At 36.0% G+C, this 19,410-nt stretch overlaps 1 protein-coding gene across 2 annotated transcripts in view; it reads left to right on the top strand.

Annotated features, from left to right (window-relative positions):
* Positions 1–10,716, top strand: part of pax7b (paired box 7b) — a 73,378-nt gene extending 62,662 nt beyond the window's left edge. For both annotated transcript variants that reach the window (XM_073822950.1, XM_073822949.1), the window contains exons 8-9: positions 1,355–1,604; positions 8,483–10,716. In XM_073822950.1, coding sequence (XP_073679051.1) covers positions 1,355–1,604; positions 8,483–8,598 — 366 coding nt within the window. In that variant the 3' untranslated portion in view covers positions 8,599–10,716. The remainder of the gene's footprint in view (positions 1–1,354; positions 1,605–8,482) is intronic.
* The last annotated feature ends 8,694 nt before the right edge of the window (positions 10,717–19,410 follow it).

The following is a 19,410-nucleotide window of genomic DNA, read 5'->3' on the forward strand; positions in this document are numbered from 1 at the left end:
CTCTTTTTCTCCTTTCACACACTTTTTTTTCCTCTCTGCCTCCACCCCTTCTATCCGGTTGCTTTACATTGGTTTTGAAACAGCTTTAAATGACTCTGACTTTAACCCATTACATATACAATGGCTCAGTTATTCCTGAGTTTTTTGTTGTTAATGAGTGCTAATATTATTTACTTACACATATTTAAATTTTTACTTTTTTGCTTTCTGTGGTCAACAGCATGACATCATGATTTTCAAATGGCTTTATGTACAGTTGAGGTCAAAAGTTTACACCCCCCTTTCAGAATCTGCAAAATGTTAATTATTTGATTAAAATTAGAGGGATCATACAAAATGCATGTTATTTATTTAGTAATGACCTGAATAAGATATTTCACATAAAAGATGTTTACATATACTCCACAAGAGAAAATAATAGTTCTGTTGAATTAAAAAAATTACCCCATTCAAAAGTTTACATCCCCATGATTTCAGTGTTTGTCCTGAACAGTTAAACCGCCTGCTATTCTTCAGAAAAATACTTTAGGTCCCACAAATTCTTTGGTTTTCAAGCATTTTTGTGTATTTGAACCCTTTCCAACAACGATTTTGAGATCCATCTTTTCACACTGAGGACAACTGAGGGACTCATTTGCAACTATTACAGAAGGTTCAAACGCTCACTGATGCTCCAGAAGGAAACCTGATGCATTAAGAGCCAGGGGTGAATAATTTTATTGTGCATCTTTAGGCAGCACAACCTTTGATTAGCAAATATGAAAAGCAAAGCAAATTAGAATAATTTCTGAAGGATCATGTGACACTAGTTTTACCAGTAGTGTACAGTATATATTAAAATATTACTGTTATATTTTTCCAGAGTTTACTGGGTTACGTTTGCTGTAAACAATATTACACAAAACAAGGACAGACCTTGTAGAGTGTCTAATCTCCCAATCTCTGGGGGCATCTAATATGAGTGTTTATTATTTTAATCATTCATGAGGGTTGAGACTCTGGGATGGCTGAAGGCTCCAGATTAAATTCTCCCTGGGAGCTTGTTATGAAGAAAAGCCTCAGGACAGACATCTCTGGCACTCTCTGAACACCCCCCTCTCCCACCACCCAGCTCTGCTGGTCCCTTCTGTGTCTGTTATTTACCCTGACACTGTTTTCAGCCTAGTAAATGCTCCCTTGGGATGCAGGAAAGGGGTCATTGTGATGATGTTTAACCCCTATCAAGGATGAGGCCTTGAACTTCGCATGACATGCAGTGACCAACAATGAGTTGGGAAACCGATTTACTGCATCTGATGAAGTGGGTTCCATATCTTTTTGCTGATCCTGACTCTCGTTCCTTTCTACCCACCAGGTGATGAGCATCCTCAGCAACCCTAGTGCCGTGGCCCCTCAGCCCCAGCATGAGTTCTCCATCTCCCCCCTGCACAGCAGCCTGGAGGCCTCCAACTCCATCTCAGCCAGCTGCAGCCAGCGCTCCGAGCCTATCAAAACTGCTGACAGCCTGTCCTCCTCCCAGTCCTACTGCCCCCCTACGTACAGTACCACCAGCTACAGCGTGGACCCCGTCACCGCGGGCTACCAATACAGTCAGTACGGCCAGAGTAAGTGTCTCTCTCCTCTTCACTTATAGGAAAATGTATTACTTTTTGGTTGCATATATTCTGACATACCCATTGGTAGGACTCAAGTTGTATTCCTCATGTGTAAAATTAACTAATAATGAGCAATACAATTCATTACTTACCATCATTTTGATCCAAACCTGTAAGATCTGAGAGTGACATTAGTGGTTCAACCTTAATGTTATGAAGCTACTTTTTGTGTGCAAAGAAAACAAAATAGCAACTTTATTCAACAATTTCTTCTCTTCCATGTCAGTCTCCGCCATGCGTTCACAAGAGTACATAAAACTGTCTTTGTAAACATGTCTGAATATTCCAACAGAGAGCAAGATGACTTGCAATCGTGATCAGGGATTTACATTTTATATTTATAACATATAGCCTAGTTAAGCAACATGACATGACAAAGAGAGTGAAGTTTTCCTTGAAAACCACGATTGATTGATTTTATACAAGAGTTCAAACGAGTAATTAATATAAGTTTTTGTACAGTATTGTCAGTTTTTACTGTTTTTGCTTGATTTTGTTAACGAAAATAGTTCCAAAAAAATTACAGCAGAACAGTTGCGTATCTCTGAGTTTACACAGTGGTGTTTCGTTACTATATGATTCAGCATTTTTGAATTAATAATTTAAGTCAATGATTCAGTGGTTCATTCATGAAGAAAGGCACTTGCTTCATTCTTGAATGAATCAGCGATCTGAACAAATCGTTTGAAGGAATGCTTCAAAGACGCATTTATTACTAGTGGCAGTTTACTTTCATATTTAAAAGTAGCTTATCTTTGCAGGGTTTTTTTTAACATTTCATTAAAAAATAAATAAATAAATAAATAAAAACCAAGCATTATTTATGCTATTATAACTTTGCAGTGTAAATGCATTCATGCTACATTTCAGCTTCAATAAACTGTCTATGTATATGCATCTAAATGCCACTTTAGCTGCTTCTGTTTCTTCCGCATGTGGAAATATCAAAAAATAGTGAAAATGCTGTAAAGTGGCTAGTAAATTTGGAAAACCACTAGCCACAATGGCTGATAAGCAAAAAAAGTTAATGTCAAGCCCTTGTAGAGATACTCTAGTTAATGTGGAAGAAATTTTTGAATAAAGTCGTTATTAAAGTTAAGTGTTCTTTGCACACAAAAGGTATTCTTGTAGCTTCATAGCAGTTACGGTTGAACCACTGATGTCACATGGACTTTAACAAAATCTTTCCTACATTTTCGGCCTTGAACGTGGTAGTTGTGTTGCTGTCTATGCAGGGTCAGAAAGCTCTCGGATTTCATCAAAAATATCTTAATTTGTGTTACAAAGATAACAAAGGTCTTATGTTTGGAACGACATGAAGGTGAGTAATCAATGACAGTATTTTCATTTTTGGATAAACTATCCCTCAAATTAAATCATGCAATGTTAGATCATAAGAGTATGCAAAACTGACCTGAATGATTTGTTCACTAATTGGGAAGACCTGGTTCTTGGGTTCAACTCACTGACACAAACTATTAGAACATTTATTTGCTAGTAAATTTCTCAAACATTTACACATAAATATATCAAGACATTTGTGGTGTTGCTTTCTATCATACGCAAAAGAGTACCTAGCACTTTAAATGATTTGCATTTCAGTGAATTTACATTCCGTTATTTAAGTTGAGTTTTTAGTTTACAACAGTTTTTTTAAGTACTCCCTGGGGTGCGAAATCACTGATTTAGCCCACCTGTCTAATATTTCATTGAAATTCGTGAGACAGCTTAAGGGCGCACTTTGTGTTAGCGTGTGTTCGTTGTGACCGTGAGTGTCAGAGAGCAGATTCGGTGCTCCTCTTAGGGAAGGCAGAGATTCAGTCTGAGCGGGATTTAAGGAGTAAACGGGGCTGACAGGAGAGAAAGGCTTCCTGAGGGAGAGAGGTTAAATGAGCTGTGATTACTCTCTCTGCTAGCTGTCAGCACCAGTGTCTCCTGTACAGACAGCTAGCCCACCCACAGGTATGCGGCTGCTACCGTACGTGCCGCCGTTCCCTGACAGCTTCCTTTTTGCTCTCGCTTACAGACGCTAACGTGCGGCGCTTACTGTCACACTGACAGATGTCTGGCACCGTCCGCGCGCACCCTCGCTCTGCCCCGCCTCAACACTTCTGCTAATGATGAATAAAGGAAGGAGAGGTTCAAATAACACCTCCTCGGCTGGGGTAATCAAAGGCCTCCGACCAAAAAACATCAGAGGCTCTTGCTCTTGACATGCCAGCAGCTAATGCCAGCGCACTAATGCTCGCCTTTTTGATATCCATTAATCACAGACGTCTCCGTCGTGATGCGTTTTGTCATTGCTGTTGACATTTTGATCAAATGATCACTGTGTTTACGGCTTGGCGGAAAAAAGGAGTGGCTGTGGTCGCAATGCCAACTCCAAAAACACTCAAGTAGCGAAAACTCACTCCTGTCAGTTTTCAAAACGCAAAGCCCTCAGGTTTAACCTCCTCCGCTTGACTCTTTCCATTTTTTCCATTTCGGCTTTGAGGATGGGGGTGGGAAACGTCTATGCAAATAATTACCTGAAGGTTACAGCTAGCGCAGTGCTAACCTAATAAGTAAACCAATTCCAGTTGGACTCAGCGAGGGAGGCCTTTTCTGTTTTGAAAGGGAAGTGGCTAGAGGGGTTAATTGGAGCTTCCCTGGTTTTTTGCGCTGTGCCACTTCCATCCTGTCCTTGGTTTGTCCTCGCAGCCCCAAACACGATTCACTGTCTTTTTCCACCAATCAAATGTCCTTAATGTCTTTAGCTCATGTATTTAAATTGAAACAGTGTGAGACGGGAGGCAGATCAATGCTGGGGTCCTGGCTTGCGAGCGGGACTCTGGGTGCACTCTGACCCTGGATTAGCCTGCGGGATGGAGTCGACACGTGCTCCTGATAAAGATCTCCCAGCGAAGCCAGACTCCAGATCAATCCAATGCGAGCCGTACCCTCAGGTGCTATGTTAGTCACACCGTTTTGTGTGCTACACCTATCTGGTGGGAATCTCGCCACTCTTTCTGCCTTCTCTCTATTGCGTTTTGCGCAGCCGTGCAGATACATATCTCGATCAACAGTAACCGTTTTCTCAGGCGTAGAAAATCGAGTGGACTCATTATCTAAATCTACTCAGTCGAGCTGAAAAGTTTTTAGCTTCAACTATTCTCCTTCAACTGATAGTGTTCAAAAGAACTTTAAAAAGGCTTTTTTAAAATGTATTTATTTAAAACTTGTTTATGCCAATTTGGGTGGCTTTTTTAAAGAAGATGGATGGAGGGAATGGATTGGTGTGTCACAATATAATGTTGTATGATGGGAAGTGTTGAATTCTGAGAAGAGTGGTGACAGACATAATGAGGAATGTGCTGAGGAATACTCGCTATGACAGGAATGAGTGACAGTGGGGAACAGGTGCTCCATGTCTCAGGAATCAGCAGTGTGTTTGTGAGAGCTCACAGTGATGATGTGAAGTGTCTGCTCTGAAACTCAACCCAAAACTAAAGCCAAAGTAGTCGTCTTATTTGGATCAATGACAAATATGGATGTCCCAGATGAAAATGTAGAATGTGTTTTGGGTTTTGTTCATTTTAATTTAAAGACTCTAAAATGAAGTTGTATAATTGTGAAGCTAAAAGTAATTAAATATTTTCCCAAATTTTTTAAATTACAAATTACAAATAAGCTGATGAAGATGAAAATGTAGAAATTAAATTAGGAATTGATATAATTTTTTCCCAAACCTAATCATTATAAATAAAATAAATAAATAAAATCAAGGAAAAAAGTTATTATTATAGAAATAAAATATATATAAAAAATAAATATCCATTTATAAAAAAAAAAAGTAAAAAAAAGGTATGTTGGTTATACTACACTGATTTCATTAGAAAGACAAATGATTTTTTACTTTTAAAAAAAGCTATGAAATTATATTAAGATATTAATTATGCCAAACAGCAGGGTTTTTTTTCTTCAAATCCTTAACTTTTATTGAGATCAGTCTGTTACACCACCAAGGCCTTTTTTTATTTTAACAAATCTTTTGTTGAGATCTGTTACACCAAATGCTTATATGGATCAATTACAAATAAGCTGAAACGATGAATGAAAAAGATGAAAATGTAGAAAATATAACCTTTGTATTCATATTGATTCCATAAATTTTTTCATTTAAATTTAAATTGAAAGGGTCTAAAAAACTGTCAAGTGGTGTAACACGACAAGACAAAAAAAAAAAGATAATTTTTCTGAACCTGATAATTATTAAACCATAAAGTTAACACTTTATAATAACGTTCAGTTGTAAGTCATTTATAAGTGATAAAATAATGATTTGCAAAACATTCATAAATGTTTAATAAGTGATATGCTCACAATTTGTGTATGTTTTGCTAATTCATTTACAAGTTATTTACAAGTAATTCATTAATGATGAACTAATCATTTACAAAACATCGCTATGCTTTCATTAGTGATTAATAAGTGATATGTTAGTATTTTTATATATGTTTTGTAGATTAAGTTATAAATCATTTACAAGTGATTAGATAATGATGAACTAATAATTTACAAAACATTATTATACGTTCACAAATGATTATTATGTAATAGGCTAACAATTTACAAATCTGTCTAATTTAAACAAAATTGCATATCATGAAATAATCAAACAGATCCTTAGTAAGTGGTTAATACGTTACTAGTTCATATATTATTTGTAACTTAAAAATAATTAAAATATCAATCATTTAAATGTTTATCCTTCACTGAAGATCGCATCATGAATAAATCATTTACAAATCTTTCTGCATCCCCTAATCTAAAGTGTAAACAATTCATCAGTTGTAAATGTTTTACTCATTTTTCAAAGGTCTTTCACCCAGTCTGTATACCCACCTGATGCCCACACAACATGTAACCAGAAGGTTTGTAAAACATTTACAACTCATGAGTAGTTTACACTTTAGATTAGGGGATGCAGAAAGATCTGTAAAAGATTTATTCATTATTTATTCATCAACAACTTTTGAATACTTTGTAGTGTGTCCTGCAATGTAAGGGCTATCTGGTGAGGGTAAAGATGTTTTCTATGGCAAAAATGAGCTGCGTCCTAAATGACGCACTATACACTCTGCACTTATTCACTATGTACTTCTGCACTAATGCACTATGCACCATGTAGTGTATGAATTATATAAGGTTATTTAGTATTTTATAACGCCCTAAACAAACTTTCACAGGAACCTCAATTTTTTTTTTCATATCAACTTCAAATTTGGAATAACTTATTTAGATGTAAGACTTCAAATTGAAATTTAGGATAAAACCTGTTATGTACAATATGTATTTTATATAAAATATAATAAAAATTGTATTCTCTTTACAGTAAATTTAAGTAATTTGTTAATATATATTTTTTAATTCTGCTTCTGCAGCAATCTGCTGATTGTTTTCTTTAAAAAAGAGACCTACCTTAGATCCGAAGTGTTCATGAATTACAATTTAAGTTTGGATAAACTTAAAAAATGGGGGTGACAGTTAAGGGGTTAACTAGTAATTTTTAACCATTTACTAAGGATCTGTTTGATTATTTCATGATATGCCATTTTTCAGATAATTTACGACAGATGGGTAAATCGTTAGCATAGTATTTACAATAAAATGAACATATCACTTATTCATAATTTATAAACAAATAGTCATGTTTTGTAAATAATTAGTTCATCATTAACTAATTACTTGTAAATTAATTTGTAAATGAATTAACAAAACATACACTAATTGTTAGCATATCACTTAATAATCATTTGTGAATGTTTTGTAAATGATTATTTCATCATTAACTAATCACTTATAAAAGACTTACAACTGAACGTTATTATAAAGTGTTACCAAAATGAACATAAAAAAATAAAAAAGTTAAAACTATATTTATAAAAAATATATATATGCCTATTTATGAAAAAAATATGTTGGTTATATTAACACACTAATTTCAGTTTCAGACAACAGTTTTTTTAAATTATATTGATATACTTTTATATTGCCTATTTTTAAAAGGCTATGACAGTACATTAAGATATTAATTTTAGATGGATTATGCCAAACAACAGTTTTTTTTCTTCATATATTTTTATTTTAACTGGGAAGGGGGGTATTTTTTTCATTTTAATTTAAATTGAAAGACTCAAAAAAAACAACTGTCAAATAGTGTAACCCTAAAGTGAAAATTATATAACATTTTCCTGAACCTTATCATTCTTAAAAAATGAATGAGTAAAAAATCAAGGTGAAACATTAAAACTATATTTATTAAAAAATTAATATATCTAAAAATAATGTATAAAAATGTATGTTGGAAGAAAAAGGTGTTTTTTAATATTGATAATATGTTTAATTTATTACATTTTTTTTAAAGCTATGACAGTATTTTAAGATACAGCAGTTTTTTTTTTCTTTAAATCTATAACTTTTTTGAGATCAGTATTTTTTTTTTTTTTTTTGCTGCAAATTGTCACTTGTTCATCATGGAATTGGTGTATTTATGAAATTGTCTATATGAATTGCATGTACTTTAGGTATAATAAAAAAATAATAATTTTGTTTATGACAAAGAATATAAATTTTTACAAATTTTAGTTTAGAGACCAGGGTAAAAAAATCCAACTTGTTCATCGTTGAACAGGTGTATTCAAGTAACTGTCTGTATGGATTGCATGTACTTTATAGATCCAGGCAAAAATTGTCACTGTTGCATATTATTTTCATATTTCCATGTTTTTAAAAAATTTGTCTTTAAAGGAATATAATGAATTAATTATTTTCGTCTTTGTGTGCAGCTGCAGTGGATTACCTGGCTAAGAATGTGAGCTTGTCCACGCAGAGAAGGATGAAGCTCGGAGAGCACTCGGCTGTGCTCGGACTGCTACAGGTGGAGACGGGACAGGCGTATTGATGGATCTCAAACTGCACATCCACCCATGTGTTTCACCAGCATCCCTCCATTGTTTCTGCAGCGCCCACACATGGCCATCTACCTAGGAGTGAACAAGACCAAGAAAAAGTTACAAAATCATGGGCAGTCTTAGACTTTCTACCTATAGCAGCGTGAATACAAAAGCCATTCCACATAAAAAAAAACAGACACTATTGTGCCACATCTCCTTACTCGTCCCGATCCTTTCTCTCCTCCACAACAAAGAGACCCTTTCAGAGCTTCAGAAAGAAGCCGAGGGAAAATGAACATCAATTGTCTGAGCCCAAATCGCTAAAGCCCTGCCCGTCGGCATCCAGCGTTAGCGCACACACAGGCTACAGCTGCAGCCGTTGCCCATTCCAAACTGTTCGGACCATGTTGTTTATAGAAAATGATGGTATTATAATTATATTTGTTATTATAAATGTGGTTGTTCCTATTGCTGTTGCATTTACTATTGTAATTACTCTTTGTTTACATGTTTCATTTTTAGTTTTTCTCATGTTTTAGTTCCTGTTTCTATTTTAACCACAAGGCCTTGCTTTGTAACATTACATTTCTGATGGATATACACGGAGAGATGCTGAGGAGAAGCTACAGTTTAAATCTTAAACCGGACATTCCACAATGCCTGGGCTAGTGTGTTTCATTCCAGTTGGTGGAGCCTTGATATGGAGCAAAAAGGCATGCTCTATATGGGGTTATCAGTGTTATTCATGATGATTTTGTCTTAAAAACATACTCTATTCTGAATTATGATGACCAAATGACAAAAAACAACAACATTATTTTCCTTCTACAAATTTGTGCAATGAACACAGACTAATTCTTCTCTGTGGTCACTGTAATTCCCATTATAATTAGCCCTTATAGGCAAATGCCAATTTTAGCATTTTATGGCTATATTAATATACTTTCCCATACACGTCTATTCATGAAAAGTATAGCTTACGGTTTACTTAAAAACAATCAGATATTAGCCATCGAATGGCTGAAGGGCGATTTGTGAATTCATGTTTCAGAAGTTTAGAAAAAGGATGTACTAAATTGGTAGCACTTTTTTTTTTTATTCACGAGGAAATTAATTTGTTTCTGTGATCAGTGTAAAATGAACTGAACTGAAACTGTTTGTAGAGAGAAGTGGACTTTTACTGCAAGTCTTATGCCATTTTATGTAGACCAAAAGTCTTGAAGAATATTACATTGAGAAATGAAATATGTGACCCTGGACCACAAAACCAGTCATAAGGGTCAGTTTTTTATATGTATAGATTTATACATCATCTGCATATTACTAATCAAAAATGAAGTTTTGATATATTTATGATAGGAAATCGACAAAATGTCTTCTTTGAACCTGATCTTTACTTAATATCCTAATGATTTTTGGCATAAAAGAAAAATCGATCATTTTGACCCATACTATGTATTTTTGGCTTTTGCTACAAATATATCTGTGCTACTTAAGATTGGTTTTGTGGTCCAGAGTCACATATATGTCCACCTTTATGGATTCTGTTTACATTTAATGTTTGCCGTCATGGCTCCTAATTCCACCTTTACTCAGCTGTGTTTTTAACCTCAGAGACAATTTCTGTGTCTAAACTGTGCTCCGGTGTCACTAGACGTGCCCTAAAATGCCATATCTATTCAGGACAATAACTGAAACGTGAACACGTGACCATGTGCCAACTTAAGACTGAGGACATTTCCATTTTAACACTATTTTATAGTAAACGAAAAAGACAAAAAAGAAATGTGAAAAACAAACAAACATGTTTTTAGTGTGTAGCACTCATTTCTACTGCAAGCATTAATCTACCTTTGGGATATTTTTGAAGCACTATCCGACGGGGTGATACACCTTTTCCCAAATCTCTTTTCAACCTCAGTTGCTCTTTCATTCTTTACCTTTTTGCGCATATGTAATTTTCTTTGATATATTTCCGTTCAGCATGTGTGTATATTATCATGGCATAATTTATTCAGCTGTATGAAATACTAGCGTAGTGGGAACTTGTATTGGCATTTACTACCTTCAGCCTGTTGGTGTCTTTACTGTAGCACTGGCATATCTGTTATGGATTAAAGCTCAAAAAAGTGGACAAAGAAACACGGATTGCTTCTTTCTTTCTTAACACCCACTGTATATTCTCACGGGCCATATATGTTCAAATATGTTTTCATTTTATTACACATTTAATAGTGATATGTGGCCAGAAGTATCATGTAGGCCTGCTTTACAATCTAGCCCTAAATTTACGAAGAGCTTTTTAATCTGAAATGCTCATTTTCTGTAATACTTGAAACATGAAAATCTATTGCCATTTATCATATACACTCTTTTCACTGCTTTGATGTCGCTGTCAACTATGATCATGATTTAATCCCCATCTTAACAATGCTGTATTTTTATAGCCACTTTGAAGTCAAGAGCATCATGACAGTTGTGGTGATTTAAGATACTAAAAATATCAGTTTCCAGTAATTGAGTTGCGCTGGAAGTGAATAGAGTGAAGTGTTGCAGACAGTGTCACAACAGAGACTCTCAGAGCACTGCATTCACAGACGAGCTGCAGGGCCTGAGGGAATTTGATGTGTTTCTTATGGGGGCACTGAAGGCTGGGCACTGAATACCAGCCAATGTGTAATGGCATTAACGGCCCGAGATGCAAGCGTGCATCGCACCTCCCCTCAAAACAAGCACCTCTCTGATAATGGATTATAAATTCGTAGTGTTTAATTAAGATCTTTAAAGGAATATACGTTGTAAACAAGTTTTAGTGTGGCCATCTGGGTTCATTTAATGCATTCACACAGTGAGGGAATGTTTCTGGAATGTGATTCTGCACTGAGGAATCCTCTTTATGATTCAGCTGTCCTCAATGTGATGTCATAAAATATCATTTCAGATATTTCCAATATTACTGTTAGGGGAGCAGCTGCTGGATGATCTCATAAGAGTCAAATGTGCTTTTTGGATGGTTATGGTGACAGATATTTGTCCTTTGACAGTTATAGATGTCAGCGTATCTTTAATATTTATTGATTACAATAATGTGTGTAGTATTATCTAGCTACATTTATTATTATATAAAATACATTTAGAGAAATTTGTAGGGCTGTCATTAGCGATTATTTTGCTAATCAAGTAACTGGATAATTATAACGAATTTTCTAAGGTAATAAAAACAGACCTATGCTAACAATAACCTAAGATTACTATTAAGCCTTTAAAATACATATATAATAGCAATGATGCAATAAGAATAGGTTTAAACAAACCAAGTTACCTCACTGCTTCATTGAACAAAACTGTGAAAATATATAACGTGTATTATAAAAAATGCAACTAATGTACATGTATATTTTATAACAAATGACTGCAGAGGGCACCAACGGCCTGAACGTTTTTAAACGTTACTGTGCGATTTCATCCTTGTTTAATAATGACTAAACAACATTTAATTTAAATGTCCATGTTATCTTTCATATTTGGCCACTTTTTTACAACAGAAATGCTATAGTCACTATAATTTCTTGAATATGTGGACATCAGAACGTGTAAACTCAGAGCGAGCGTTTGAGCTTTTATTTTGAAATCGCGACGAACAGTTATGTTTTCTCCTGTCTTAGCATATTATAGACCCTTTTACTGTTTGTACACAATGATGACGTAGCAACGTATGCGCGCGCATATCTCCTCCAAGTAGGGCTCGCTGCAGCCTGCGGTGGACATCCAACCCCGCCCACATCCATGTGTGACGTCAGACACCACGCCCACGTCAATGCGTCATCGTGTGACTCCCCTCCCCATCGGTAGCCTTAAAGCGGTGCATTTCAAAATATTTCAAGAAATTTATCCATGTAAAGTAGCTCTTTCTAAATTCATGGACATTGATAATACCTGCAGTTTCTGTAACACACATGAGGAAGACTTGTGTCATTTGTTTTATAATTGTGAATTGTCTCTTAGTTTTTGGTCTGATGTTAGCACCTTTCTATTTCTGCAAAGAAATGTTAATTATATGCTTTCTCTAAAAGATGTTATCTGTACTTATTCTCATAAAAGTAAAATAATTGAGTACGTTGTTAACTTTTACATTTTGCAAGGCAAAAATTATATTCATAAACAGAAATTTGCTAAATGCACACCAAAATGTAATTTATTTTTTATAATTTTTATAATTTATAATTTTTTTTATATTTTTTTATTTATTTTTTTTAAAAGTCTTTAAAACAAATGAATACATTTGTTGTTACATTTCACGGAGAACTTTTTTTCTGGTTATGTTCCCACAATATAATTTTTCTATATGTAAGGGAAAAGGAAGAAAATTCGAACTATTGTTTAGTTGTTTCTAGGTTTTAATTTAGTTTTTGTTTATTTATTTACTTTTTATTTATACGTTTATTTTTATTTTTTTCTCTCTATGGTATTAGTTTATTTTTATTTTTTATTATTATTTTTCCCCCTCTTATTACATATTGTATTACTGTATACAGATTAAGCTTGTATTTTGTGTATCTGGATTTCTGTTTCAATATTTTTGTAATGTCCAATTATTCTTTAATAAAACAATAAAAAAAAGAATCCCGATGTTGTACGCATGTGCAATAATGGCGGAAGTATGTTGTATCGGGGATGTAAACAAAACAGTTTGTATTAAATAATACAAATTAAACCTAGGTCATCTTTCATATGGAACTAATTACATTCGAACAGCCGGTAAAACGCTTGCTTTGGTTGATTAAAGTTAGGAAAATGGTAATTGGTAATAAAACATTTAAACCTTACCCTATTTGTTTGTGTAATGACATAAATTCACGTTTATTATAATCGATTTTGACATAGCTTAGACAAGATCAGATTTAGACGGACATTTAAGTTTTGTTACTGTAAAAGTAACACTTAGCATATTTTCATTTTCATCTAATTCTCTAAAGATATGTCCACAAATGTGAACATTGCTAATCATATTATCACTATTTTAATATGTGTTAATAATATTTAATATGTTGGATGTGTGACGTGTTTGAACATGGGCGTGGCGTCTGGCGTCACACTTGGATGTGGGCGGGGTTGGATGTCCACCGCAGGCTGCAGCGAGACGCTCCTCCGCATATTGGCAACGGAAGTATGGCGAGAATCAGCAGTGTGTCAAGCTGGGACTCACTAAATTCCAGGGGTTTCATTACCACGACGTAAAATGGGCGTCCCTGGGGGCGTTGGGAAAACGCCCCTTTCTAAAAAAAAAATTATTAAGAGAGGTCACCGATCATGCGCAGTAAGTCAGTTTTTTTGCGCGGGCATTTCAAAACCTAGGATCAGCACTGATGGATAATGAAGGACAACACAGTCATACAGGTTATTTTTATGTTTTAAAATCTTAAATTTAAACGATTTTCGAAAACAAATAAACAGCCGTTATAGAAATGTAAAACGTGTAGCGTCTATTTACGAAAATAAATCATGGTTTACAACGGTATCGTGGCCAGGTAACGTTATTTCAAGACACTGTAATGTTATATGAATATAATTATGAAGGGCACGGAACCCCTGTGATTGTGGACAGGTATTTCAAAATACTGTATATGAATATAATTATGAAGTGCACGAAAACCCTGCGATCTTGGACAGGTATTTCAAGATATTGTATATGAATATAATTATGAAGTGCACGAAACCCCTGCGTTCGTGGACAGGTATTTCAAGACACTGTATGCATATAATTATGAAGTGCACGAAACCCCTGCGATCTTGGACAGGTATTTCAAGATATTATATGAATATAATTATGAAGTGCACGAAACCCCTGCGAACGTGGACAGGTATTTCAAGACACTGTATGCATATAATTATGAAGTGCACGAAACCCCTGCGTTCGTGGACAGGTATTTCAAGACACTGTATGCATATAATTATGAAGTGCACGAAACCCCTGCGTTCGTGGACAGGTATTTCAAGACACTGTATGCATATAATTATGAAGTGCACGAAACCCCTGCGATCTTGGACAGGTATTTCAAGATATTATATGAATATAATTATGAAGTGCACGAAACCCCTGCGAACGTGGACAGGTATTTCAAGACACTGTATGCATAATTATGAAGTGCACGAAACCCCTGCGATCTTGGACAGGTATTTCAAGATATTGTATATGAATATAATTATGAAGTGCACGAAACCCCTGCGATCGTGGACAGGTATTTCAAGATATTGTATATGAATATAATTATGAAGTGCACGAAACCCCTGCGATCGTGGACAGGTATTTCAAGACACTGTATGCATATAATTATGAAGTGCACGAAACCCCTGCGAACGTGGACAGGTATTTCAAGACACTGTATGCATATAATTATGAAGTGCACGAAACCCCTGCGATCGTGGACAGGTATTTCAAGACACTGTATGAATATAATTATGAAGTGCACGAAACCCCTGCGAACGTGGACAGGTATTTCAAGACACTGTATGCATATAATTATGAAGTGCACGAAACCCCTGCGTTCTTGGACAGGTATTTCAAGATATTATATGAATATAATTATGAAGTGCACGAAACCCCTGCGAACGTGGACAGGTATTTCAAGACACTGTATGCATATAATTATGAAGTGCACGAAACCCCTGCGTTCTTGGACAGGTATTTCAAGATATTATATGAATATAATTATGAAGTGCACGAAACCCCTGCGAACGTGGACAGGTATTTCAAGACACTGTATGCATATAATTATGAAGTGCACGAAACCCCTGCGATCTTGGACAGGTATTTCAAGATATTATATGAATATAATTATGAAGTGCACGAAACCCCTGCGAACATGGACAGGTATTTCAAGACACTGTATGCATATAATTATGAAGTGCACGAAACCCCTGCGATCTTGGACAGGTATTTCAAGATATTATATGAATATAATTATGAAGTGCACGAAACCCCTGCGAACGTGGACAGGTATTTCAAGACACTGTATGCATATAATTATGAAGTGCACGAAACCCCTGCGATCTTGGACAGGTATTTCAAGATATTATATGAATATAATTATGAAGTGCACGAAACCCCTGCGAACATGGACAGGTATTTCAAGACACTGAGTGCGTTTACATGGACCCTCTTAATGCGATTATAATGAGATTTTGGCAATATTGCGATTAAACTTTTCCCCATGTAAACGCAATACTTCGATTATAATAATGCGATTAAGCTCATAATCGCAGCAAGCATAATCGAATTAACATAGGTGGCGCACGCCGATTTTAATCGAAGTATACCGGCATGTAAACACCTTAATCGCAGTATTGCCGCTTTCACCAGAGTGCGCACACGCTCCTGACTTACACGAATCACGTGCCACGCACTTGCAGACAGGGACTGCTCTACAAAGGGGCTAGGGGGCTATACCCCCGTTAATTTTGAATATCTCGGTTTAGCCCCCCCAACCAGCTGAGATAGAGGAGTACTGCTGTCCCGTGCTGTTTGTACAGTATTCTTACACACGCGTCATGTGAGCGCAGTTTCGTGCATTAGGCTACATTTAATCCATTACATCATCACTAAGATTGAGATGTGCCGTTCATTTAATTTTTAATATAAGTGTAAAGTATACACAGTTGAATTACGCATTCATATGAATTGTGTTAATGTTGAGCGCACAACCCAGTCTCACAGAGCGCATGGTGCTGTCCAGCTTTGAAGTCTTTCCTTTGCATGTAACAGTTTTTTTTTTTGTTGCTTTGTGTATAGAGCCCTGAATAGGCCTAAAATCTAGCCCAGCTCTGTGCAGAATTCTTGGTAAGAGACTGGCCAGACTCCGACCCAAGATCGTCTTTTTGGCCACTTCTCCCAAAACAGCTTATAGGCTACTACCATTTTTTTTAGCTATTAAAATAGTTCAGTTTTGTATATAGGCCAAATGACAATGTAATTATATTTCGTTTCAGGTTTTTTTTTTAAAGTTAATTTAGAAAAAAGTTTAAAGCATTTTTTCCCGTTAAATATAGGCTAAGTTTTTTTTTTTTTTTTTTAAAGAAGCGATCAGCGGCAGGCGGTGAGTTCATATGCTTGATCAATTTAGCTTTCTTAAATCATCACGACTTGCCTAAAATAAAATCTATAGATATTAAAGAGTTCAAGCATATCAAAATGTTAGTTTAAACGTTTAACCTGTATGTGCGCTGTTAGACTCATATTCTGTCGTCTGTGCGGAGAGTGGAGGCTAACGCGCGCTTTACTGGACATGAAGTAGCAAGTGTGATCACTTGCATTGCAAACATCTTAAAATACGCTGACTTTTTTGCACGTAAAGGTAAGAGTAATAGCTATTCGTAACTGTAAAGGATTTATGTATATTTGCGTGCCCTCACAAACAACACCAACAAATTGATATGCTTTTTCTATAAAAAAAAAAAAAAAAAATTGAATGGGCTCTCTTGTTCAGGAACAGGAATCTTTAGGCAATCGTGAGGCAAATGCGTTAGCCTTTCATGTGCTCTTGATTGCGGATTTGTGGAACTCCTAAAAAAAATGCGCTGAAGGCGCGCTCACTGCTGCCCGTCGGGCTCGGGCTGGAATGCAGGGCTTGTTTTAAGTTTGTGTCTATTTTTTTCGTTCGTGTCAGTTTTAAATATAATTTAAAAGGCCGTTTTAAATAAAATTTAAATTATAGGCTACTTCTGTTAAATATGGTGTGTAGGCTACCAGAGCTGCTTTTCTTTAAAAGAAAAAAGACACAATTTCTTCATTTAGTAAATTTTACGTCACGAATATCGATTATTTTCTTAGCACCCCCACATATTGGACTAGCCCCCCGTTAGAGAAAATATTCTGGCGCCTGTCTGTAGATTAGAAACAACGACGGCGAAGAAGGCGACACACTTTTAGGGAGCTCAGGAAACTGGACTTTGCGCGATATGAACATAATGCAATTCATTGACGGACAATAGGAATAATAGGAATATTGGAAATTCCATGTAAACCGGAGTGAAGAACTTTGCTCTTGACATGTAAACATCATAACGCGATTAAGTCCTTACTCTGATTATTGGAAATAATCGCATTATTCTTGCCCATGTAAACGTAGTCATTGTATGCATATAATTATGAAGTGCACGAAACCCCTGCGATCTTGGACAGGTATTTCAAGATATTATATGAATATAATTATGAAGTGCACGAAACCCCTGCGTTCGTGGACAGGTATTTCAAGACACTGTATGCATATAATTATGAAGTGCACGAAACCCCTGCGATCTTGGACAGGTATTTCAAGATATTATATGAATATAATTATGAAGTGCACGAAACCCCTGCGAACGTGGACAGGTATTTCAAGACACTGTATGCATATAATTATGAAGTGCATGAAACCCCTGCGTTCGTGGACAGGTATTTCAAGACACTGTATGCATATAATTATGAAGTGCATGAAACCCCTGCGTTCGTGGACAGGTATTTCAAGACACTGTATGCATATAATTATGAAGTGCAAGAAACCCCTGCGATCTTGGACAGGTATTTCAAGATATTATATGAATATAATTATGAAGTGCACGAACCCCTGCGAACGTGGACAGGTATTTCAAGACACTGTATGCATATAATTATGAAGTGCACGAAACCCCTGCGATCGTGGACAGGTATTTCAAGATATTGTATGAATATAATTATGAAGTGCACGAAACCCCTGCGTTCGTGGACAGGTATTTCAAGACACTGTATGCATATAATTATGAAGTGCACGAAACCCCTGCGATCGTGGACAGGTATTTCAAGATATTGTATATGAATATAATTATGAAGTGCACGAAACCCCTGCGATCGTGGACAGGTATTTCAAGACACTGTATGCATATAATTATGAAGTGCACGAAACCCCTGCGATCGTGGACAGGTATTTCAAGACACTGTATGCATATAATTATGAAGTGCACGAAACCCCTGCGTTCGTGGACAGGTATTTCATTATACTGTATATGAATATGAAGTGCACGAAAGCCCTGCAATAGTGGAGGTATTTGAAGCAAATTGCTTTTCCCTAACTGCGCATGATCGGTGACCTATGCAAATTCTCAAATAGGCCACGCCTGCCTGGTGACGCAATATCGATTACGCTGTACTGAAACCCCTGGAAAAAAGTGCATCCCGTGTCAAGCTACGCGAGCGGATTAAGCAACACAGACAGAGAAAGTTATTTGGAAAAGTTGACTTTATCAAATGGTATCCGGCTACCAGATCCGTGTACTATAGTGGAGTGGATAGAAGACGTTAGCAGATGGCCAAATATACAGTGGCCAGATATATATACGTATTTAGTTGAGAAACCGAGCGTGTACACCCGAGAGAATCACTGGATGCTTATGAATACGTTGTCTGTGGTCATGTACAGAACATCAAATACCATGACATAGACTCAGAGTTTTGTGTGTTGAAATCAACACGTTTAAAGGGATAGTTCACCCAAAAATGAAAATTTGATGTTTATCTGCTTACCCCCAATGCATCCAAGATGTAGGTTACTTTGTTTCCTCAGAAAAACACAAACGAAGATTTTTAACGAAAACCGGTGCAGTCTGCCAGCCTTATCATGGACATGGATGGGCACCAAACCTTTAAAAGTAAACAAAAACATGCACAGACAAATCCAAATTACACCCTGCGGCTCGTGACGATACATTGATGTCCTAAGACATGAAACGATCGGTTTTTGTGAGAAACTGAACAGTATTTATATCATTTTTTATCTTTGATACACAGCCACGTCCATCTGTAATGTGCA

The sequence above is a fragment of the Garra rufa genome, chromosome 18, assembly GCF_049309525.1.
Source record: "Garra rufa chromosome 18, GarRuf1.0, whole genome shotgun sequence".
In the NCBI taxonomy this organism is placed as follows: Eukaryota; Metazoa; Chordata; class Actinopteri; order Cypriniformes; family Cyprinidae; genus Garra; species Garra rufa.